General features: G+C 64.3%; 2 protein-coding genes across 2 annotated transcripts in view; one reads left to right on the forward strand and one right to left on the reverse strand.

Moving 5' to 3' along the window:
• Positions 1–122: 122 nt before the first annotated feature.
• COQ10A (coenzyme Q10A) lies at positions 123–4,949 on the reverse strand. Its single transcript, XM_082299084.1, has 5 exons — positions 4,803–4,949; positions 3,253–3,372; positions 1,814–2,006; positions 1,246–1,347; positions 123–1,155 (listed from the first exon to the last, which is right to left on the reverse strand). Exons 1-5 carry the CDS (start codon positions 4,880–4,882, stop codon positions 988–990), a joined length of 663 nt encoding a protein of 220 aa, XP_082155210.1. The 5' UTR covers positions 4,883–4,949; the 3' UTR covers positions 123–987.
• Positions 4,950–6,319: 1,370 nt separating this feature from the next.
• The window catches only part of ANKRD52 (ankyrin repeat domain 52), a 40,844-nt gene continuing 25,114 nt past the window's right edge, over positions 6,320–22,049 (forward strand). Inside the window, exons 1-12 of the mRNA XM_082299137.1 lie at positions 6,320–6,409; positions 10,984–11,067; positions 12,031–12,109; positions 12,726–12,796; positions 14,702–14,902; positions 15,649–15,736; positions 16,863–17,005; positions 17,863–18,075; positions 18,168–18,246; positions 19,253–19,367; positions 19,809–19,891; positions 20,719–20,836. Of these exons, the coding sequence (XP_082155263.1) occupies positions 6,383–6,409; positions 10,984–11,067; positions 12,031–12,109; positions 12,726–12,796; positions 14,702–14,902; positions 15,649–15,736; positions 16,863–17,005; positions 17,863–18,075; positions 18,168–18,246; positions 19,253–19,367; positions 19,809–19,891; positions 20,719–20,836 (1,301 nt within the window). The 5' untranslated portion in view covers positions 6,320–6,382. The remainder of the gene's footprint in view (positions 6,410–10,983; positions 11,068–12,030; positions 12,110–12,725; positions 12,797–14,701; positions 14,903–15,648; positions 15,737–16,862; positions 17,006–17,862; positions 18,076–18,167; positions 18,247–19,252; positions 19,368–19,808; positions 19,892–20,718; positions 20,837–22,049) is intronic.

The following is a 22,049-nucleotide window of genomic DNA, read 5'->3' on the forward strand; positions in this document are numbered from 1 at the left end:
TTTTGGCCCCTCGGTGGTGGCGGCAGAACCGGCCTGGTTTGGGTCTGGGGGGGGGGTGACCCGGCATGCAGCCCCCTCCCCAAATCCCCCCTCCCACGGCTCAATGAGGACCAGGAGGCTGCTGACCCTTGGAAAATGCTCTTTATTGGCCTGTAAAAGCCCTTCCTCGGGCAGCACGGCCAGGGCGGGCTCGGGAGGGGGGGGCTCAGGGAGCCCCTCACCCTCCCAGGGCGGGGGGGGGCTTCATGGCCGGGTGGGGAGCCGAGGCCTCCCTGTGCCCCCCGCCACAGGTGAGGAACCGCGAGTGGGGCCGGGGGGGGGGCAGCTGGGGGTGGGGTCGGGACCGTGGTGGTCCCTGCGGAGGGTGCTGGGGGTGGGGGGCGGCGGGGGGGGGGGCGGCAGCGGGAGCCGCCCCCTCCCCACCCTGTGCGTGTGGCTTGTGCAAAGTGTGCGACGTCGGGGGGGGCTCTTGGGGGGCTCCTCCCTGCGCTGGCTCCTTCCCTTTTGTTCCTGGAAGAGCTGGGGAGGAAATGGGGGGGGGGGGGGGGAAGTCCCGGCAGCTCCGGGTAGGATCCCCCTCGCCCCCACCCCACAACAAAACCCCCTCCCCGTCCTCCCGCTCTCCCAGAGCACGGCGGGGGCCCAGGCACCGGAGCTGCCCCCACCCGGGGCCCTCCGGCCTGGCCGAGGAGGTAAAAAACCAAAACCAACCAAAAATAAGGGTTAAAACACAAAAAAAAAAAAAAAAAAAAGAGAAGAACAAAAGGAAAAAAAAAAAACCAAGAACTAAAACAAAACTTAAACCCCCAAATCAGCTACAAAACCAGGGAGTCCAGCGCCGGGACGCAGCTCCTGGGGCCGGGGGCTCACGGCAGCCCCGGGGGACGTTGAGGCAACGGCAGCGGAGACGCACTCAAATATAAATATTTTGGGGGGTGGGCTCGGGGCGGGCCCGGCACAGTCCGGGGGTGCCCGGCCCGGCTGCCCTCACGTCTGGTGGACCTCGTGGAACATGAGCTCCCGGGGGATGCGGGTCTCAGGCCCGAAGTTCTTGGCCGCACGGCGCTCGAAGGCGGCCACCATCTGCTTGACCACCTCGTCGAAGAACATGGTGGCCAGCTGGGAGTGCAGCAGGGAGCGGAACTCGAAGGAGATCTGGGCAGGAGGAGGTGGAGGAGGAGGAGAGCAGGTGAGGCCCGGCAGGTGAGCCCTGCCCTCCCCGGGGGGCTCGGGGTGGGGTCGTACCGAGAAATCCACGGTGCTGGTGCGGGGGTAGCCAGGGATGCCGGGGCTGAAGCGCCAGTTGGTCTCCAGGTGGTTGAAGAGGCGCCCGTCGGTGCAGACGGCCTGGGGGGAGGGGGAGGCAGCGGTCAGGGGGCCCAGGAGCCACCGGGAGCCACCGGGAGCACAGAATCCTTGAGGTTGGAAAACCCTCCTGGAGGATCAAGTCCAGCCTGGGACCGACCTGCCACGTCCAGCCCTTCCTTGGACACCTCCAGGGATGGGCACTCCAATCCCTCCTGGGCTGTGCCAAAGCCTGACCACCCTTCCCATGAGGAAATTCCTGCTGCTGTCCATCGTGACCCTCTCCTGGAGGAATCTGGGGCCATTTCTCATCCTGGTGTTCCCTGGGAGCAGAGCCCGACCCCACCCGGCTCCGCTCTCCTGTCAGGGAGTTGTGGGGTGAAAAGGTCCCTCCTGAGCCTCCTTCGCTCCAGGCTGAGCCCCTTTCCCAGCTCCCTCAGGAGTTCTCCAGACCCTTCTCCTGCTGGCCCAGCCCTGTCCCGGTGTCCAGCCTGAGGTCCCTGCTCACCTTGACGAGGTGTGGCCGCACCAGGGTGACGATGGACGTGTAACGCTCCAGCACGGGCGGGAACCCCACCTCCAGCTGCGCCTTCACGTGGCCCGAGCGCCGCGACACCACCACGGACTTCTTGCACCAGGGCACGAAGTTCTTGTAGTCCTCCACGTTGGCCACCACGTCGTACATCTCCTGCATGGAGTACCTGGGGCAGGGATGGTGCTGGGTCACGGCTGGAGCTGGGATTGGGGCTGGGGTTGGGGTTGGAGCTGAGGTTGGGGCTGGGGTTAAGGTCAGGGCTGGAGCTGGGATTGGGCCCGTGGCTGGGGCTGGGGTTGGGGTCAGGGTTGAGGTTGAAGCCAAGGTTGGGGCCAGGGTTGGAGCTGGGGTTGGGGTCAGGGTTGGGGTTGGGGCTGGGGTTGGGTTTAAGATCAGGGTTGGAGCTGGGATTGGGGCTGGGGTTGGGACCAAGGCTGGGATTGGGGTTGGAACTGGGATTGGAGTTGGGGTTGGAGCTGAGGTTGGCGCTGGGTTTAAGGTCAGGGCTGGAGATGGGATTGGGGCTGGGGTTGGGGTCGAGGCCAAGGTTGGGGCCAGGGTTGGAGCTGGGGTTGGGGTCAGGGTTGGGGCTGGAACAGGGATAAGGGCTGGGGTTGGTATTAGGGTTGGGTTTAAGGCCAGGGTTGGTGCTGGGTTTGGGGCTGGGATTGGGGTCAACACCAAGGTTGGGGCCAGGGTTGGTGCTGGGATTGGGGCTGGGGTTGGGGTTGGGGCTGGGGCCAGGGCTGGGATTTGGGCTGGGGTTGGGGTCAAGGCCAAGGGTTGGGCCAGGGCTGGAGCTGGGATTGGGGGTGGGGTTTTGGTCAAGGCTAAGGTTGGAGTTGGGATTGGGGCTGGGGTTGGGGCTGGGGGTAAGGTCAATGTTGGGGTTGGGGTCAGGGCTGGGGCTGGGATTGGGGCAGGAACTGGGGCTAAAATTAGGGTTGGAGCTGGGATATTGGGGCTGGGGTTGGGGTTGGGGCCAAGGCTGGGATTGGGCCTGGAGCTGGGGTTGGAGCTGGGGTTGGGGCCAAGGTTGAGGCCAGGGTTGGAGCTGGGGTTGGGATCAGGGTTGGGGTTGGAACTGGGGTTAAGATCAGGGTTGGCGCTGGGATTGGGGCTGGGGTTGGAGCTGGGTTTGGGGTCAAGGCCAAGGTTGGAGCTGGGATTGGGGCTGGGGTTGGGGCTGGGGTTGGGGCTGGGGTTGGGGTCAAGGCCAAGGTTGGAGCTGGGATTGGGGCTGGGGTTGGGGCTGGAACTGGGGTATGGGCTGGGGTTGGTATTGGGGTTGGCGCTGGGATTGGGGCTGGGGTTGGAGCTGGGATTGGGGCCGGGGTTGGGGCCGGGGTTGGGGCTGGGGTTGGGGTCAAGGTCAGTGTTGGGGTTGGGGCCGGGGTCCCAGCAGCACCCACCCGATGATGCGGCGCTCTGAGTACTCCTTGCGCTTGTTGGTGAGGTTCAGGAAGCTGCGGCTGGGCTGGGCTCGGGGCTCCCAGGCCACAGCGAGCCGGAGGCCACACAGGGCCGTGTGCCTGGGGGGACACGGGCGGCACCGGGCGGCACCGGCTGTCACCGGCAGAGCCGCGACGTGCGCGGCAGCCCCGGGAGCGCCGCGGGGCCGGGGGCCCTTCCGCAGCTCCCCAGATCCCTGCGGAGCCTCACGGGCCCCTCCAGACCATCCCAGCCCCGTTCCCACCTGGCCTGGGTCTCTCCCCCATCAACCCAGGTCCCTTCCAGTCCTGCCCAGGTCCTTTCTGCACTGGCCCAGGTTCCTTCCTGACCAGCCCAGGCTCTCTCCGGGCTGGCCCAGGCTCTTTCCAGACAGATCTGGGTCCCTCCAGATTGGCCCAGGACCCTTCCAGACCAATCCATGTCCCTTCCCGACCAGCCCAGGCTCTCTCCAGGCTGGCCCAGGCCCCTTCTTGACCTGTGCAGGCCTTTTTCAGACCTTCCCAGATCCCCTCTAGACCTGTCCAGTCCCTTTCCAGACCTGGCTCCCTTCCTGACCCCTCCAGCTCCCTCCAGAACTGCCCAGACCCCTTCCCAACCAGCCCAGGCCCTCTCCTGACAGGCCTGCCTTCCTTCCTGGCCACTCCAGGTCCCTTCCTGAGCAGCCCAGGCCCCTTCCCAAATTGCCAGCTCCCTTGCAGACCTTCCCAAGCCCCTTCCAGACAGCCCTGAGTCCCTTTCTGACCACTCCAGCTCCCTTGCAGACTTTCCCAGGGCTGGGAATCTCCCCTGGGGGGGCTGGGCCGGTGCCCAGGGCCAAGTGCGGCTCCCAGGGCTGCTCTTGGCAGCAGGAGGAGGAGGAGGAGGAGGAGGAAGGCCGGGAAACCCGACCTTGGGGACACCTAATCCAGGCGGGGACAACTGCCCGCTGCCCGCCGGGGGCCCCCCCGGTTCTCCTGCTCCTCCCCCGTGTCCCGCTCCGGCCCCGTTCCACCCCTCCGGTGTCGCTCCAGGGGGGACAACGTGGGGGGGACATCCCCCCTTTCCCACGGGAACCGGGGGGGCCGGTCCCGGTCCCGTTCCCCGGCCCCGAGCAGCGGTCAGTGCCGCGGGGACACGGCCGGCGGGCCCCGGGACCGGCCGCTCGCCCGGGGCACGGTGACACCGGCGCTCGCCCCTCGGCGGGGCTCGGGGCCCTCGCGGGCGGCACCGGCCCGCTCCCGGTGTCCCCACGCGGGGTTTGCCCCAAGGTCAGACCCCCCCGCCCACCGAGCGTTCCCCCACCCCGGGGCCTTTCACGGGAACCGGGGCAGCGGCACCGCCGGGACCGGAACCCCGCGGCCCCGTTCCGGCTCCCCAAGGTGCCCCCGAACCTCCCACCCCGCGGGGCAAGGGAGGGCGGGCAGGCCCGGAGGAACCCCCGCAGCACGATCGCCTCCCGGGGCCCGCCCCGGTGCCCCCGGGGCCGGTGTGACCTCCGGGCCCCGCCCGCCCGGGGGCCGCCGCTGCTCACCTGCCGGGAGGGGCCGCCGCGGCCCGCAGGCGCTGCCGCGCCCCGAGCTGGAGGGCGCCGCGGAGCCGCCGGGCCGCCATGACCGGGCCGGGACCGGGGCCGGGCCGGAACCGGGACCGGGCCGGGACGCGGCGCCGCCGCCGCCGTGACCTTTCACCCCGTGACGTCACCACGTCGCCATAGCGCCGGGAACGTCACGGGGCGGGGCGAGGCAACGCCCCCCTTGCGAGGAACGACGGGAGTTGTAGTCGGTGTGCGCGGGGCGTGATGGGAAATGTAGTCCGGGCCGAGGCTGCGGCTGCCACTGCACCGGGATCCAACCGGGACCAACCGGGACCCAACCGGGACCAACCGGGCTGCCCCGCCCAGGGAGGCGCTCGGCCCCGCCTCCCAAGTGTGCCCCCGGTCGGTCGGTCCGGAGAGGGACGGGGAGCCGCCGGTGCCGTGTCCCGGTAACGGCCCCGCTCCGAACTGAGCAGAGGAGCCGAGAGACCGGGAATTCACCACGGCTGCGGGAATTGCGTGGCCCAGTGCCGCCCAGTGCCGCCCCAGTACAGCCCAACACGCCCCAGGGCCTCCCAGTGTCTCCCAGTACAGCCTGGCAGAGTCCAGCACATCCCAGTTCAGCCCAGCACAGCCTCGGGCCTCCCAGTGCCTCCCAGTCCAGCCCAGCATTACCCAGTACCACCCAGTTCAGCCCAGCACAGCCCAGTCCAGTTCAGCCCAGCACATCCCAGCACGCCCCAGTTCAGCCAGCACAGCGCAGGGAACCACCAGTTCCCAGTCCGGACACGATTCCCGAGCTGGGAATGCCGGCCCGGCGCTGCTCGGAGCTGGGAGGGGTCTGGAGCCAGCGGGATCCTCCCGCCGAGCCCCGGGACCCCCACCCCGAGCTCACGGGATGGGTTTGGATCGGGGGAGTCCCCGCCCAGGGACCCCCGGGAACACCGAGCGCTGCCTGGGGATGGGATTCCCACTGGAGAGACCCCACAGAAGGGATGGAGGTGGCACATGGGCGACCCCCGGGACCCTCTCCCACCATTCCAGCACCCTTTGGGATGGGGGAGCCGCTGCTCAGGGATCCCCGGGGCCACCGACAGCCAGCCAAGAACGGGACTCGCATCGGACAGATCCCACAAAGCAGGACGGAGGCAGCATACCGAGACCCCCGGGACCCTCTCCCACTGTCCCAGCGCCCTTTGGCCTGGGGGAGCCGCTCTCCCGGGACCCCCCGGGATCACCAACAGCCGCTTGCGGATGGGATTCCCACTGCAGAGACGCCGCAGAGCGGCTCAGAGGCAGCGACCCCCGGGACCCTCTCCCACCACCCCACCACCCTTCGGGCCGGGGCAGCCGCTGCCCGGTGACCCCCGGCCCCCTCCGCCTGCTGTCCCCCGTCCCCCCGGGGCGATGCCGCTGCCCCCGGGCCGCCCCCCGCTCCCGCTGTCCCCGTCGGCGGCGGCGCTCCGGGGCGGTGGGCGGCGCATCCCCGGCGCTCCATCCCCGCCCCGCAGCCGCCCGAGCGGAGCCGCCGCGGCCGGACCCGATGCCGGGAGCTGGGCGCTGAGGGCGGCCCCGACATGGGGGTTCTCAGCATCACGGACCAGGTACGGCCGCCGCCCCGTCCTCCCCTCCTCGCTCCCGCCCGCCGCCGCCGCCGCCGCCGCGCCCGGGCCGCGCCGCCACGGCAGCCCGGGGATGTGCGGCCTAGCGCGGCTCCGCCACCGGGCCCGGCCCGGCGCCGCCCCAGGCCGCGGGCCCCGCTCCGCCGGGCCCTCCCCCGCCGCCCCCGGCCCCGCCGCAGCCCCGGGATGTGCGGGGGTCGCCGCTCGCACCCGCTCCGGGCCCAGCGCGGTCGGCACGGGCCGGGCCGGGCCGGGAACGGGAGAGCGCCGGGGATGGGAGCGCCTGGATCGGGAGCGGGAGAACGCCGGGGATGGGACCCCTTGGAGCGGGAAGGGCAGAGCCCCCGGGATGGGACCCTCGGGAGGGACCCCCCCCGGCCCGGGAACGGCGGAGCCCCCGGGGTGGGAGCGCCTGGATCGGGAACGGGAATGGGACCCCCTGAATCGGGAATGTGAAGCATCCAAGGGGGATCCTGGCCCGGGAGAACCCCGGGAATGGGAGCCCTGGACCGGGAGTGGCGGAACCCTGGGGACGGGACCCTCGGGAGGGACCTCCCCGCCCGGGCACCGCGGAGCATCGAGGGGGGATCCCGGCCCTGGGACCCCCCGGTCCGAGGATCAGGGAGATCCCTGGGCTTGGGACACCTGGATCGGGAGCAGGAGAATCCCGGGAATGGCAGCCCCTGGACCGGGAACAGCGGAGCCCGCAGGGATGGGACACCTGGATCGGGAATGAGAGAACCCCGGGAATGAGAGAATCCTGGGAATGGAAGCCCCTGGACCGGGAACAGCAGGGCCCCGGCCAGGGGTGGGATCCCCGGCCAGGAACGGGAGAGCCCCGGGGATGGGACCCGCTGGATCGGGAATGGGAGAACCTCGGGAACGGGAGAACCCCGGGAATGGGAGAATCCCGGGAATGGGAGAATCCCGGGAATGAGACCTCCTGGATCAAGGAGTTCGGAGCATCAAGGGGGGATCCCAGCCCCAAGACCCCCGGGATGGGACCCCGGCCCGCCCCGGCCTCGCTGCGCTTCCTTCTGCCTGGCCTGGATTTTGGGGGGCACCTCTGGGCTGCAGGGCGGCCTCGTTGGGGTTTTGGGGACACCTCTGGGGTTCGGGGTGTTCTCGGTGAGGTTTTGGGGACACCTCTGGGGCGCAGGGTGTCCCCATCAGGTTTTGGGGGTACCCGTGGTGTGCAGCATGTCCCCGTGGGGCTTTGGGACACCTTCGGGGTGCAGCGTGTCCCCACTGAGTTTTGGGGGTGCCCCTCGTGTGTGGGGTGTCCCCATCGGGTTTTGGGGATGCTCCTGGGGTGCGGGGTGTCCTCATAAAGTTTTGGGGACACCTCTGAGGTCCCTGTCATGTTTTGGGGGCACCTCTGGCTCGCAGGGTGTCCCCATCAGGTTTTGGGGTTACTCTTGGGGTGCAGGGAGCCCTTGTTGGGTTTTGGGGACCCTCCTGGGGTGCACAGTGTTCCTGTCATGTTTTGGGGATGTTTTTGGGGTTCAGGGAGCCCCCTGTTGGGTTTTGGGGACCCTCCTGGGGTGCAGAGTGTCCCTGTCATGTTTTGGGGATGTTTCTGGGGTTGCAGGGTGTCCCCGTCATGTTTTAGGGACACATTTGGGGTTCAGGGTGTCCCCATTAGGATCTGGGGATGCTCCTGGGTTCCAGGGTATCCCTGTTATGTTTTAGGGACTTTTTTGGGGTGCAGGGTATTCTCATCGGGTTTTGGGGACCCATCTGGGGTTCTGGGTGTCACCGTCAGGTTTTGGGGACCCTCATGGGGTTCAGAGTGTCCCTGTCGTGTTTTGGGGATGTTTCCGGGGTTCAGAGTGTCTCCATCGGGTTTTGGGGACACTCTTGGGGTGCAGAGTGTCCCTTCATGTTTTGGGGATGTTTCTGGGGTTCAGAGTGTCCCTGTCATGTTTTGGGGATGTTTCTGGGGTGTTCAGAGTGTCCCTGTCATGTTTTGGGGATGTTTCTGGGGTGCAGAGTGTCCTCACCTGGTTTTGGGGATGTTTCTGGCATTCAGAGTGTCCCTGTCATGTTTTGGGGATGTTTCTGGGGTGTTCAGAGTGTCCCTGTCATGTTTTGGGGATGTTTCTGGGGTGCAGAGTGTCCTCACCTGGTTTTGGGGATGTTTCTGGCATTCAGAGTGTCCCTGTCATGTTTTGGGGATGTTTCTGGGGTGTTCAGAGTGTCCCTGTCATGTTTTGGGGATGTTTCTGGGGTTCAGAGTGTCCCCACCGGGTTTTGGGGACACCCCTGGGGTGCCAGGACACCCCTCCCGTAGCCGTGCCATCCCCTCAGCGGAGCCGTGACCCCGCTGGGCTCGGAACCCCCTTTTCCCCACAGATTCCCCCAAAACCACCTTCATCCCCTGGATTTTGGGGCCGGGAGCTGCCAGAGCCCCCCCAATCCCAACCCCACACCAAACCCTGGCCCCGCTCCTGCCGTCGATCCAGGGATGGATTTTGGAGCCCTGCGAGGAGGAGCTGAGGATGAGGGGGATGAAAAAAGGGGGGATTTGGGATGGGATGAAGGGAGCGGGGGCTGACCCCAGCGATTGGAACAGAACTTTTGGTTTTTGGGATGCTCCAACCGCTGGTGTTTTCCAGCTTTTTCCCTTCATTTGTTTTTTGGGGGAAAACCCCCTTTTTTTTTAAAAAAAACCCCAATTTTCTTACGGAGTGATGCCGAGGCCGCTGCCTTCCGGGGGGATGCCCTGCCCTGGGATGTGTTCCCGGTCTTGGAGTGCCCTTTTTTTGGGATCAGGCAGGGCTGGGAAGGGGTTTCTGCCAGCTGGAGCTTGGTGTCCTCTGGAGGGGTGGAAAAAAGTGGGATTTGAGGATTTTGAGCTTTAAATCTGATTTGGGGGGGGGTAGGCGGAGCTGGGGGGAGCTGCAGCACCTGGATCCCTGCATCCCAAAAGGGTTCCTCCATCCCAAAGGATCCCTCCATCCCAAAAGGATCCCTCCATCCCCAAAAGGATCCCTTAATCCCAAAAGGATCTTTCCATCCCAAAAGGATCTCTCCATCCTAAAAGGATCCCTCCATCCTAAAAGGAAGGATCCCTTAATCCCCAAAAGGATCCCTCCATCCCAAAAGGATCCCTTAATCCCCAAAGGATCCCTCCATCCCAAAAGGATCCCTGCATCCCAGAAGGATCCCTTAATCCCAAAAGGATCTCTCCATCCCAAAAGGATCTCTCCATCCTAAAAGGAAGGATCCCTTAATCCCCAAAAGGATCCCTCTGTCCCAAAAGGATCCCTTAATGCCGGAAGGATCCCTCCATCCAAAAAGGAAAAATCCCTCCATCCCCAAAGGATTCCTCCATCCCAAAAGGATCCCTTAATCCCAAAAGGAGGGATCCCTCCATCCCCAAAGAGTTCCTCCATCCCGAAAGGGAGGATCCCTCCATCCCAAAAGGATCCCTGCATTCCAGAAGGGAGGATCCCTGCATCCCCAAAGGATCCCTCCATCCCGAAAGGGAGGATCCCTCCATCCCAAAAGGATCCCTGCATTCCAGAAGGGAGGATCCCTCCATCCCAAAAGGATCCCTGCATCCCAAAAGGCTCCGAGGCTGGAACAGGGCCGTGTTGGGCTCGGCAGCGATCGGGGGGTGCTGAGCATCCCAAGAGCAGCTGCCTCTCCTGTTTTTTAGGATTTTTAGGTCTGGGAACAAGGAATGGGGTTCAGGGATCGTGGCTGTCCCAGAGGGATTTGGGATTTGTGCCCAAATTTCGGGGGGCAGGAGCTGGAGTTGTTCCCGTTGCGAAGAGCTCGGCCCTGCCTTTCCCGGCCATTCCCAGCTCCGCGTTTTGATGAACAGCCGGGAAAAAATGTCTCTGCTGGCTGGAAAAGGCTCCGGGGCCGGTGGGGACATGGGGTGAGGGGGGTGCTACCTGGGCTGGGAGTGGGGATTTGCTCCTGGAGAGGGATCACGGCTGGACCGGGATCTGGGAGCGGGGATTTGCTCCTGGAGTGGGATCTGGGAGCGGGGATTTGCTCCTGGAGTGGGATCTGGAAGCGGGGATATGCTCCTGGAGTGGGATCTGTGAGTGGGGATTTGCTCCTGGAGTGGGATCTGCGAGTGGGGATTTGCTCCTGGAGTGGGATCTGTGAGTGGGGATTTGCTCCTGGAGTGGGATCTGTGAGTGGGGATTTGCTCCTGGAGTGGGATCTGGGAGCGGGGATTTGCTCCTGGAGCGGGATCTGGGAGTGGGGATTTGCTCCTGGAGCGGGATCTGGGAGCGGGGATTTGCTCCTGGAGTGGGATCTGGGAGTGGGGATTTGCTCCTGGAGTGGGGATTTGCTCCTGGAGTGGGATCTGTGAGCGGGGATTTGCTCCTGGAGCAGGGTCAGGGCTGGAGTGGGATCTGTGAGTGGGGATTTGCTCCTGGAGTGGGATCTGGGAGTGGGGATTTGCTCCTGGAACGGGATCTGGGAGTGGGGATTTGCTCCCGCAGTCGGGATTTGCTCCCGGAGCGGGGTCAGGCTGCTGCGGCGCTCCGGCCGTGTCCCCTGTCACTGTCACCTCTCGTTGTCCCCTGCAGCCCCCTCTGGTCCAAGCCATCTTCAACCGGGATGTGGAGGAGGTTCGGTCGCTGCTGAACCAGAAGGAGAACATCAATGTACTGGTGAGGGCTCCCCAAATCCCCCCATCCCCATCCCTCACCCTGTGCTCCCCAAATCCCCCCCATCCCCATCCCTCACCCTGTGCTCCCCAAATCCTTCCTGTCCCTCACCTGGTGCTCCCCAAATCCCTCCCATCCCCATCCTTCACTTGATGCTTCCAAAATCCTTCTCCCATCCCTTTCCTGGTGCTCCCCAAATCCTTTTTACGCCTCACCTGGTGCTCCCCAAATCCCTCCCATTCCCATCTCCATCCATCACTCAGGGTCCCCCAAATCCCTCCTGGGCTGTGCCAAAGCCTGACCACCCTTCCCATGAGGAAATTCCTGCTGCTGTCCATCGTGACCCTCTCCTGGAGGAATCTGGGGCCATTTCTCATCCTGGTGTTCCCTGGGAGCAGAGCCCGACCCCACCCGGCTCCGCTCTCCTGTCAGGGAGTTGTGGGGTGAAAAGGTCCCTCCTGAGCCTCCTTCGCTCCAGGCTGAGCCCCTTTCCCAGCTCCCTCAGGAGTTCTCCAGACCCTTCTCCTGCTGGCCCAGCCCTTGGCCAGCTCCATTCCCATCTCCCGCCCCTCACAGCGCAGCACTGGAGGAGGAGGAGAAGAAGGAGGAGGAGGAGGAGAAGGCTCTCCCATCCTTCTCCCATCCCTTTCCCATCCCTCTCCTGCCCTTTCCCATCCTCTCCCATCCCTTTCCCACCCTCTCCCATCCTCTCCCGTCCCTCTCCCATCCCTCTCCCATCCCTCTCCCATCCCTCTCCCACCCTTTCCCACCCTCTCCCATCCCTCTCCCACCCTCTCCCACCCTTTCCCATCCCTCTCCCACCCTCTCCCGTCCTTTCCCACCCTCTCCCATCCCTCTCCCACCCTTTCCCATCCCTCTCCCACCCCTCTCCCATCCCTTTCCCACCCTCTCCCACCCTGTCCCAGCCCTCCACACTCACGGATGGATGTTTTCCCATCCCCCAAGGACCAAGAACGCCGGACACCGCTCCATGCTGCTGCCTACATCGGAGACGTTGCAATCCTCGAGCTCCTCATTCTGTCAGGTGAGATCCCGGGGTCGATCCCGATCCCGCTCCTGCCCTCTGGGGTGCAGCTGGATGGGGTTTGGTCCCTCCGAGCGGGGTGGCAGCCGGGCGAGGATTAGGGGATGGTGCCATAATCAATCCCTAGAGATTTTTGTTTTCTCTTGGAACCAAAATAGCCGAGCTGGAGGCAGAGCCAGGAGGGGGATGTGGGGTGCTGGAGGTGCTCAGAGGAGCAGTTCCACTTGATCCCGGAGAAAATCCCCTGGAATCCGGCGGGTTCTGCTCACTTTTGGGTGGTGTCCCCTGTCACCCTCTGGAAAAACTCCATGTTTGGGCTCCGTGTGTTGAATTTTGGGTGTCCTCACCCTGCTCCTCACCCTGTGGAGCCTCGGGGACACTGGGATGAGAGAGGGAACCCCGAGGCCGCCGCGATCCCGCGTGACCCCGACAGCGAGAAACTCCGCAAAATTCCCAGCCCGGGCCTCGTTCACCAGGATTTGGGATGCTCAGCTCCGCCTGCAGAGCCCTCACCTGCCCTGTGGGGATTTCCCCTGCCTCCTGTTGGGTTCTGGGCAGCGGGGAGAGGGGATTTTGGGGCGCTGGGACCCTGCTGAGCCCCGCTGTGTCCCCGCAGGTGCTAATGTGAACGCGAAGGACACGGTCTGGCTCACGCCGCTGCACCGCGCCGCGGCCTCGCGCCACGAGGTGGGTGCCCTGGGAGGGGCTGCTCCCTGGGGGTGTGGTGGGTGCTGCTGCAAGAAGGGGGCTGCGCTTCTCCTCCTCTTTCCCTGCTTTGGGCTCAGAGTGGGAGGAAAAACCTCCTTGGTTGCCTTCCCTGCATGTCCCAGGGATTTTTTTTTTCCCCCCATTTCCTCCTCTCTGCCTTTACCCCTTCCCCAGGGCTTTGTCTGCTCCACATTCGCCTCCCCTGGAGGGATTTCAGGGCTCCCTCCCTGTCCCTCAAGAGCTGATCCCAAAAGATCTCCCTGGAAAGTTTTCCTGGCCTTTATTTTTTGTGGGTTTGACTTCATCCCGATTAACTTCGCCCTGGTTTGGGCTGAGGTGGGGAATGTTCTGGAAAGAGTGGGAGGAAAAACCTCCTTGGTTGCCTTCCCTGCATCTCCCAGGGATTTTTTTTTTTCCCCTCCATTTCCTCCTCTCTGCCTTCACCCCTTCCCCAGGGCTTTCTCTGTTCCATCCTTACATCCGCTGGAGGGATTTCAGGGCTCCCTCCCTGTCCCTCAGCAGCTGATCCCAAAAGATCCCATTGGAAAGTTTTCCTGGCCTTTATTTTTTGTGGGTTTGACTTCATCCCGATTAACTTTGCCCTGGTTTGGAGAGTGAGGAGTTGTTGGTTGGAGCCGGGAGATCCGAAGCCCTGAGTGGGATTTTCCTGCTCAGCGGGGTGGGACACGAAGGTGTTTGTTGGGAATGTGTGTGGACGATCCCTAAAACACAGAGCTCCTGCTGCTTCTCTGGGAATTTGGGAGTTTGGCTACCCTCATTTTTCCACCTGGCGAGTTCTGCCGTGCCCAGCTGCCCAGAGGAGCCTTCCCAAAATGCTTTCCCTGCTCTCTGGCATGGCTGGGTTGGTTTTCTGGGGGTTCACGTGCCCTGGGAGCGAAGAGCAGAGTGGCAGATCCATGGGGTCGGGATCCCTGGAAGTCCAGTGTGGGTCAGTGGGACACGTTTGTCATCCCCAGGGTCCTGCTGAGTCACCAGGGAATGTTCACTCCCTGTTCTTCCCGTGGTTCTTCCCGTGGTTCAGGGCTTTCCCTTCCCCCAGCCAGGATTCGCAGCTGGGATGGGGTGGGATGAGCCCACCTGGCTCAGGTCCTACCTGGAAACGGAGCTGGAGCAGCCCAGGGGAGGGATGGGGGGTTCACAGAATCCCAGGAGCTCAGGAAAGGTCTCCAAGTCCAACCCCAGCAGGGCCCTGGGTGGCACCTCCAGGCCTTGGACACCTCCAGGGATGGGCACTCCAATCCCTCCTGGGCTGTGCCAAAGCCTGACCACCCTTCCCATGAGGAAATTCCTGCTGCTGTCCATCGTGACCCTCTCCTGGAGGAATCTGGGGCCATTTCTCATCCTGGTGTTCCCTGGGAGCAGAGCCCGACCCCACCCGGCTCCGCTCTCCTGTCAGGGAGTTGTGGGGTGAAAAGGTCCCTCCTGAGCCTCCTTCGCTCCAGGCTGAGCCCCTTTCCCAGCTCCCTCAGGAGTTCTCCAGACCCTTCTCCTGCTGGCCCAGCCCTTGGTCAGCTCTGGCCACGCTCCGGCCCCTCAGTGTCTCTGTGGCCGTGAGGGCCAGAACTGGACCCAGCACTGGAGGGGCCTCACAGAGACAGCCCAGGTGCCATCCTGGCGACACCAGTCCAGCCCCCAGGGCCTTTCCCAGTGGGAATATCTCTTTTCCCAGTGGGAATAACCCTGAGAGAAACCCCCACCCGTGGCTTCGGGGTGGCCACGGACACAAACAGCTCCTTCCCTTTGAGGCGTGGGGGGAAATGCCTCAGTCGCAGCTCTGGAATCACAAGGGATCCGGAGCTAGGGGGGGGTTCTGGGGCTCCCCGGGGCCGTGTCCGAGCCCTGCTCCCCGCTCCCACCCCACAGAAAGCCCTTCACCTGCTCCTGAAGCACTCGGCCGACGTCAACGCCCGCGACAAGCACTGGCAGACGCCGCTGCACGTGGCCGCGGCCAACCGGGCCACCAAGTGCGTGGAGGCCCTGGTGCCCCTGCTGAGCACCGTCAACGTGGCCGACCGCACCGGGCGCACGGCTCTGCACCACGCCGTGCACAGCGGCCACCTCGAGGTGTGGCCGGGGGCATCGGGGTGGGCAGGGATGTGAGGGGTGGGCAGGGATGTGAGGGGTGGGCAGGGATGTGAGGGGTGGGCAGGGACGTGAGGGGTGGGCAGGGATGTGAGGGGTGGGCAGGGATGTGAGGGGTGGGCAGGGACGTGAGGGGTGGGCAGGGATGTGAGGGGTGGGCAGGGACATGAGGGGTGGGCAGGGATATGGGGGTGGGCAGGGACGTGAGGGGTGGGCAGGGATTTGAGAGACATTGGGGTGGGCAGGGACATGGGGTGGGCAAGGATGTGAGGGACATCAGGGTGGGCAGGGACGTGAGGGGTGGGCAGGGATGTGAGGGTCATCGGGGTGGGCAGGGACATTGGGGTGGGCAGGGATGTGAGGGACATTGGGGTGGGCAGGGACATTGGGGTGGGCAGGGGTGTGAGGGGTGGGCAGGGACGTGAGGGACATCGGGGTGGGCAGGGACATGGGGTGGGCAGGGGACAGGGGTGGGCAAAGACATCAGGGTGGGCAAGGACATCAGGAACATCGGGGACAGGAGTGGGCAGGGATATTGGGCTGGGCAGGGGACAGGGATATTGGGGACATCGGGGTGGGCAGGGACATCGAGCAGGCCCGGGGACAGGGGTGGGCAGGGATGTCAGGGACATGGGGTGGGCAGGGTCATGGGGTGGGCAGGGATGTGAGGGACATGGGGTGGGCAGGGACATGGGGTGGCCCTGCTCACGCTGCCCCGCACCCCGCAGATGGTGAACCTGCTGCTCAACAAAGGCGCCAGCCCCAGCACGTGTGACAAGAAGGACCGGCAGCCCCTGCACTGGGCGGCCTTCCTGGGTAGGTGTTCCCTGCTGGTTTCACTTCCCGCTCCTCCTCTCCAGCTCTCCCATCCCTCTGTTCATCTCTCCTCTGTTCCTTCTCTCCATCTCTCCCACTCCTCCTCTTCCTCTCTCCCATCCCTTCTCTCCATCTCTCCCTTCTCTCCATTTTCCTCATCCCTCCTCTCCCTCTCTCCACTCCCTCTCCCCCTCCATTCCCCATCCCTACTCTCTCGGCTCTCCCGGGGCTGTCCCGTGTTCCCTGCGGCTCTCCCGGGGCTGTCCCGTGTTCCCCATCCCCCTGGCTCCGGGGCTGTCCCGTGTTCCCTGTGGCTCTCCTGGCTCTCCCGGGGCTGTCCCGTGCTCCCCGCGGCTCTCTCGGGACTGTCCCGTGCTCCCTGCGGCTCTCCCGGGGCTGTCCCGTGTTCCTGCGGCTCTCCCGGGGCTGTCCCGTGCTCCCTGCGGCTCTCCCGGGGCTGTCCCGTGCTCCCTGCGGCTCTCCCGGGGCTGTCCCGTGTTCCTGCGGCTCTCCCGGGGCTGTCCCGTGCTCCCTTCGGCTCTCCCGGGGCTGTCCCGTGTTCCCTGTGGCTCTCCCGGCTCTCCCGGGGCTGTCCCGTGTTCCCTGCGGCTCTCCCGGGGCTGTCCCGTGCTCCCTTCGGCTCTCCCGGAGCTGTCCCGTGCTCCCTGCGGCTCTCCCGGGGCTGTCCCGTGTTCCTGCGGCTCTCCCGGGGCTGTCCCGTGCTCCCTTCGGCTCTCCCGGGGCTGTCCCGTGTTCCCTGTGGCTCTCCCGGCTCTCCCGGGGCTGTCCCGTGTTCCCTGCGGCTCTCCCGGGGCTCTCCCGGGGCTGTCCCGTGTTCCCTGCGGCTCTCCCGGCTCTCCCGGGGCTGTCCCGTGCTCCCTGCAGCTCTCCCGGGGCTGTCCCGTGTTCCCTGCGGCTCTCCCGGGGCTGTCCCGTGCTCCCTGCAGCTCTCCCGGGGCTGTCCCGTGTTCCCTGCGGCTCTCCCGGGGCTGTCCCGTGCTCCCTGCAGCTCTCCCGGGGCTGTCCCGTGTTCCCTGCGGCTCTCCCGGGGCTGTCCCGTGTTCCCTGCGGCTCTCCCGGGGCTGTCCCGTGCTCCCTGCGGCTCTCACGGCTCTGTCTCGCCCAGGGCACCTGGAGGTGCTGAAGCTGCTGGTGGCGCGCGGGGCCAACGTGATGTGCAAGGACAAGAAGGGCTACACCCTGCTGCACACGGCGGCCGCCAGCGGCCAGATCGAGGTCGTGCGTCACCTCCTCAGGCTGGGGGTCGAGGTGAGAGCCCCGGGGTGGGCTCTGGGGCAGGAGGAGGTGGGGACAGGAGCCCTGGGTGGGGACAGGAGCCCTGGGTGATGGCAGGAGCCCTGGGTGCTTCTCAGTTGCTTTTTTTCCTTCCTGAACCCCCAAATCCTCTGGATTTTGATGCTTCCCAAGATGGAGGAGCCAATTCCTTCGCCCTGGGTGGTGCCAGGAGCCCACAAGCTTTGGGTTCTTCTCATCCGCCTTCTCCCTTCCCAAATGCCCAAATCCTCTGGACTTTATTGCTCCTCGAGACCAAGGAGCCAAATTCCTTCACCCTGGATGGTGACAGGAGCCTTTTCCCTTCCCGAATCCCCAAATCCTCTGGGTTCTGTTGGTCCCACAGATCCATCAACCAAATTCCTTCCCCCTGGGTGCTGCCAGGATCCCTGGATGGTGCCACAAGCTTTGGGTTCTTCTCAGCTGCCCTTTTGCTCCCTGAATCCCCAAATCCTCTGGACTTTGTTGCTCTCTGAGCTCGAAGAACCAAATTCCTTCACCCTGGATGGTGACAGGAGCCTTTTCCCTTCCCGAATCCCCAAATCCTGTGGATTTTGTTGATTCCTGAGATCAAGGAACCAAATTCCTTCCCCCTGGGTGCTGCCAGGATCCCTGGGTGCTGCCGGCAGCTTTGGGGTTCTTCCCATTTGCCCTTCCCCTTCCCAAATCCCCAAATCCTGTGGATTTTGTTGATTCCTGAGATCAAGGAACCAAATTCCTTCCCCCTGGGTGCTGCCAGGATCCCTGGGTGCTGCCGGCAGCTTTGGTGTTCTTCCCATTTGCCCTTCCCCTTCCCGAATCCCCAAATCCCGCGGATCCCTTGGCTCCCGCAGATCGACGAGCCCAATTCCTTCGGGAACACGGCCCTGCACATCGCCTGCTACATGGGCCAGGACGCCGTGGCCAACGAGCTGGTGAATGTGGGGGCCAACGTGAACCAGCCCAACGAGAAGGGCTTCACCCCCCTGCACTTCGCCGCCGTCTCCACCAACGGGGCCCTCTGCCTGGAGATCCTCGTCAACAACGGGGCCGACGTCAACTTCCAGGTGCGGGATCCTCGGGATGAGGGGGTCGGGGAGGCAGGGGAAGGTGCTGGGGTGTTGCTGAGCCCCCCACGTTGGGTGGGTGTTTCCCGCAGAGCAAGGAAGGGAAGAGCCCCCTGCACATGGCAGCGATCCACGGACGGTTCACGCGCTCGCAGATCCTCATCCAGAATGGTCAGTGTGCCCGGGGGGACACGGGCGGCACCGGGCGGCACCGGGCGGCACCGGCTGTCACCGGCAGAGCCGCGACGTGCGCGGCAGCCCCGGGAGCGCCGCGGGGCCGGGGGCCCTTCCGCAGCTCCCCAGATCCCTGCGGAGCCTCACGGGCCCCTCCAGACCATCCCAGCCCCGTTCCCACCTGGCCTGGGTCCCTCCCCCATCAACCCAGGTCCCTTCCAGTCCTGCCCAGGTCCTTTCTGCACTGGCCCAGGTTCCTTCCTGACCAGCCCAGGCTCTCTCCAGGCTGGCCCAGGCTCTTTCCAGACAGATCTGGGTCCCTCCAGATCGGCCCAGGACCCTTCCAGACCAATCCATGTCCCTTCCCGACCAGCCCAGGCTCTCTCCAGGCTGGCCCAGGCCCCTTCTTGACCTGTGCAGGCCTTTTTCAGACCTTCCCAGATCCCCTCTAGACCTGTCCAGTCCCTTTTCAGACCTGGCTCCCTTCCTGACCCCTCCAGCTCCCTCCAGAACTGCCCAGACCCCTTCCCAACCAGCCCAGGCCCTCTCCTGACAGGCCTGCCTTCCTTCCTGGCCACTCCAGGTCCCTTCCTGAGCAGCCCAGGCCCCTTCCCAAATTGCCAGCTCCCTTGCAGACCTTCCCAAGCCCATTCCAGACAGCCCTGAGTCCCTTTCTGACCACTCCAGCTCCCTTGCAGACCTTCCCAAGCCCCTTCCAGACAGTCCTGAGTCCCTTTTTGACCACTCCAGCTCCCTTGCAGACCTTCCCAAGCCCATTCCAGACAGCCCTGAGTCCTGCCAGATTCCTCAGGGCTCAGCAGAACCCTCCAGGAGGGAGAACACCCCTGGCTGGAGAGGGGGATCAGTGCAGAACACAGCAGCTCCCAGAGCGGTTCCCGGTTCTCCTGCGCCGTGCTGGCTGGACTGGGAGGTGTCCATGGGCTGGGAATTCTGGGATCTGGGGTCTGGAATGTTGGCAGAGCCCTGGGCTGTTCCCCTGCAGGCAGTGAGATCGACTGTGCTGACAAATACGGCAATACCCCCCTCCACGTTGCTGCTAGATACGGCCACGAGCTGCTAATTAGTACTTTGATGACGAATGGTGCTGACACTGCAAGGTAAGAGAGGCTTTTCCCCCCCTTGGATGCAGCTGTGGGGTCATGGAATAAAGGGTGGGAAGGATTTCTGAGTCCGGCTTTCAACCCGGCACCGCATCCCCACGGCTCCGAGCGCTGCCGGGGACGGCGGCTCCGAACCTCCCTGGGCACTTGGGATGCCTGGAAAGCTTTTCCATGAGGAAACGTTTCCTACAATCCGATCTGAAGCTCCTCTGGTGCAGCTTGAGGCTGCTCCTTTTCTCCTGGGAGCAAATCCTGACCCCACCCGGCTCCGCTCTCCTGTCAGGGAGTTGTGGGGTGAAAAGGTCCCTCCTGAGCCTCCTTCGCTCCAGGCTGAGCCCCTTTCCCAGCTCCCTCAGGAGTTCTCCAGACCCTTCTCCTGCTGGCCCAGCCCATTCCCAGCATCCCTGGCCCTCCCTGACTCCCCTCTGCTCCCGCCAGGCGTGGGATCCACGACATGTTCCCTCTGCACTTAGCTGTTCTCTTCGGATTCTCAGACTGTTGTCGCAAGCTGCTTTCCTCAGGTGAGCGTCCCCCACCCCTCCCTGGGCTGGGGTGACCCTTGGGGACAGCGGGGTGACCCTTGGGGACATCTGAGTGACCATTGGGGACAGCAGGGTGACCACTGGGGACATTGGAGTGACCACTGGGGACATCAGAGTGACCCTTGGGGACAGCAGGGTGACCATTGGGGACATTGGAGTGACCACTGGGGACATTGGAATGACCACTGGGGACATCAGAGTGACCATTGGGGACAGCAGGGTGACCACTGGGGACATTGGAGTGACCCTTGGGGACATCAGAGTGACCCTTGGGGACATGGGGGTGACCATCGGGGACATTGGAGTGACCACTGGGGACATCAGAGTGACCATTGGGGACAGCAGGGTGACCACTGGGGACATTGGAGTGACCACTGGGGACATGGGGGTGACCACTGGGGACATCAGAGTGACCCTTGGGGGCATCAGAGTGACCATTGGGGACAGTGGGGTGACCCGGGGTGACCCCTGGGGACATTGGGGTGACCCTTGGGGACATTGGGGTGACCTGGGGACAGTGGGGTGACCCAGCGTGACCCTTGGGGACATCAGAGTGACCCTTGGGGAGGGATGGGTGACCCTTGGGGACATTGGGGTGACCCCTGGGGACATGGGGTGACCCTTGGGGAGGGATGGGTGACCCTTGGGGACATTGGGGTGACCCCTGGGGACAGTGGGGTGACCCTTGGGGAGGGATGGGTGACTCTTGGGGACATTGGGGTGACCCCTGGGGACATTGTGGTGACCCTCGGGGACAGTGGGTGACCCTGGGGACACGGGGTGACCGCAGTGCCCCGTGCCCCCAGGGCAGTTGTACAGCATCGTGTCCTCGCTGAGCAATGAGCACGTGCTGTCCGCGGGCTTCGACATCAACACTCCCGACAACCTGGGCAGGACCTGTCTGCACGCTGCTGCTTCCGGAGGGTGAGCGACCCCGGGACATCTGGGGACATCTGGGGACACACCTGGGGACACAGAAATCCTCTTTTTGGTCTTTCCATAATTTCCCGGTTGTTCGGGAGCTCTGGGAATTCCCAGCTCTGAGGGGGAGCAGGAGCACAGGAATCCCTCTTTCCCTTCCCTCCATCATTCCCGGGATCTCTGGGAATTCCCAGCTCTGAGGGAGTGACAGAATCACAGAAATGCCTTTTTTCCTGTCTTTCCATAATTTTCTGGTTGTTCAGGAGCTCTGGGAGCTCCAATGAGTGACAGGAGCACAGGAATCCCTCTTTTCCTGCTTCTCCATGATTTCCCGGGATCTCTGGGAATTCCCAGCTCCGAGGGGGAACAGGAGCACGGGAATCCCTCTTTCCCTTCCCTCCATCATTCCCGCTCCTCCCGCGGCTCCGGGAGCGCGCGGGGCCTTTCCCGCAGCCCCTTGGAAGCGCAGCCGCGCCTCTGGCACCGCCCGGAGCTCTGGAGGAATTCCCGTTCCCGGAATTCCCATTCCCAGAATTCCTGTTCCCGGAATTCCCATTCTCGCAATTCCCATTCCCGCAGTTCCCGTTCCCAGAACTCCCATTCCCGCAGTTCCCGTTCCCGCAATTCCCATTCCTGCAGTTCCCATTCCTGGAATTCCCATTCCCAGAGTTCCCATTTCCGGAATTCCCATTCCCGCAGTTCCCATTCCCGGAATTCCCGTTCCCGGAATTCCCATTCCCGCACTTCCTGTTCCCGTAGTTCCCGGCATTCCCATTCCCGCAGTTCCCATTCCCACAGTTCCCGTTCCCGTAGTTCCCGTAGTTCCCGGAATTCCCGTTCCCGCTGTTCCTGTTCCCGCAGTTCCCATTCCCGGAATTCCCGTTCCCGCAGTTCCCATTCCCGCAGTTCCCATTCCCGGAATTCCCGCAGTTCCCGGCATTCCCCTTCCCGCTGTTCCCGCTGTTCCCGCTGTTCCCATTCCCGGCATTCCCATTCCCGCAGTTCCCATTCCCGGAATTCCCGGCATTCCCCTTCCCGCAGTTCCCGCAGTTCCATTCCCGGCATTCCCGTTCCCGCAGTTCCCGTTCCCGCAGTTCCCATTCCCGCAGTTCCATTCCCGGCATTCCCGTTCCCGCTGTTCCCGCTGTTCCCATTCCCGGCATTCCCATTCCCGCAGTTCCCATTCCCGGAATTCCCGGCATTCCCGCAGTTCCCG

Source organism: Coloeus monedula (assembly GCF_965178545.1).
Source record: "Coloeus monedula genome assembly, chromosome: 30".
Lineage (NCBI taxonomy): Eukaryota > Metazoa > Chordata > Aves > Passeriformes > Corvidae > Coloeus > Coloeus monedula.

What these genes read in the sequence shown, in the direction of transcription:
- COQ10A (XM_082299084.1), bottom strand. Translation starts at nt 4,882, where the DNA reads ATGGCGGCCCGGCGGCTCCGCGGCGCCCTCCAGCTCGGGGCGCGGCAG. An exon ending in GCGGCGGCCCCTCCCGGCAG is followed by an intron (nt 3,373 to 4,802) that starts GTGAGCAGCGGC and finishes GTGTCCCCCCAG; the next exon opens with GCACACGGCCCTGTGTGGCC. An exon ending in CCAGCACCGTGGATTTCTCG is followed by an intron (nt 1,156 to 1,245) that starts GTACGACCCCAC and finishes CCTCCTGCCCAG; the next exon opens with ATCTCCTTCGAGTTCCGCTC.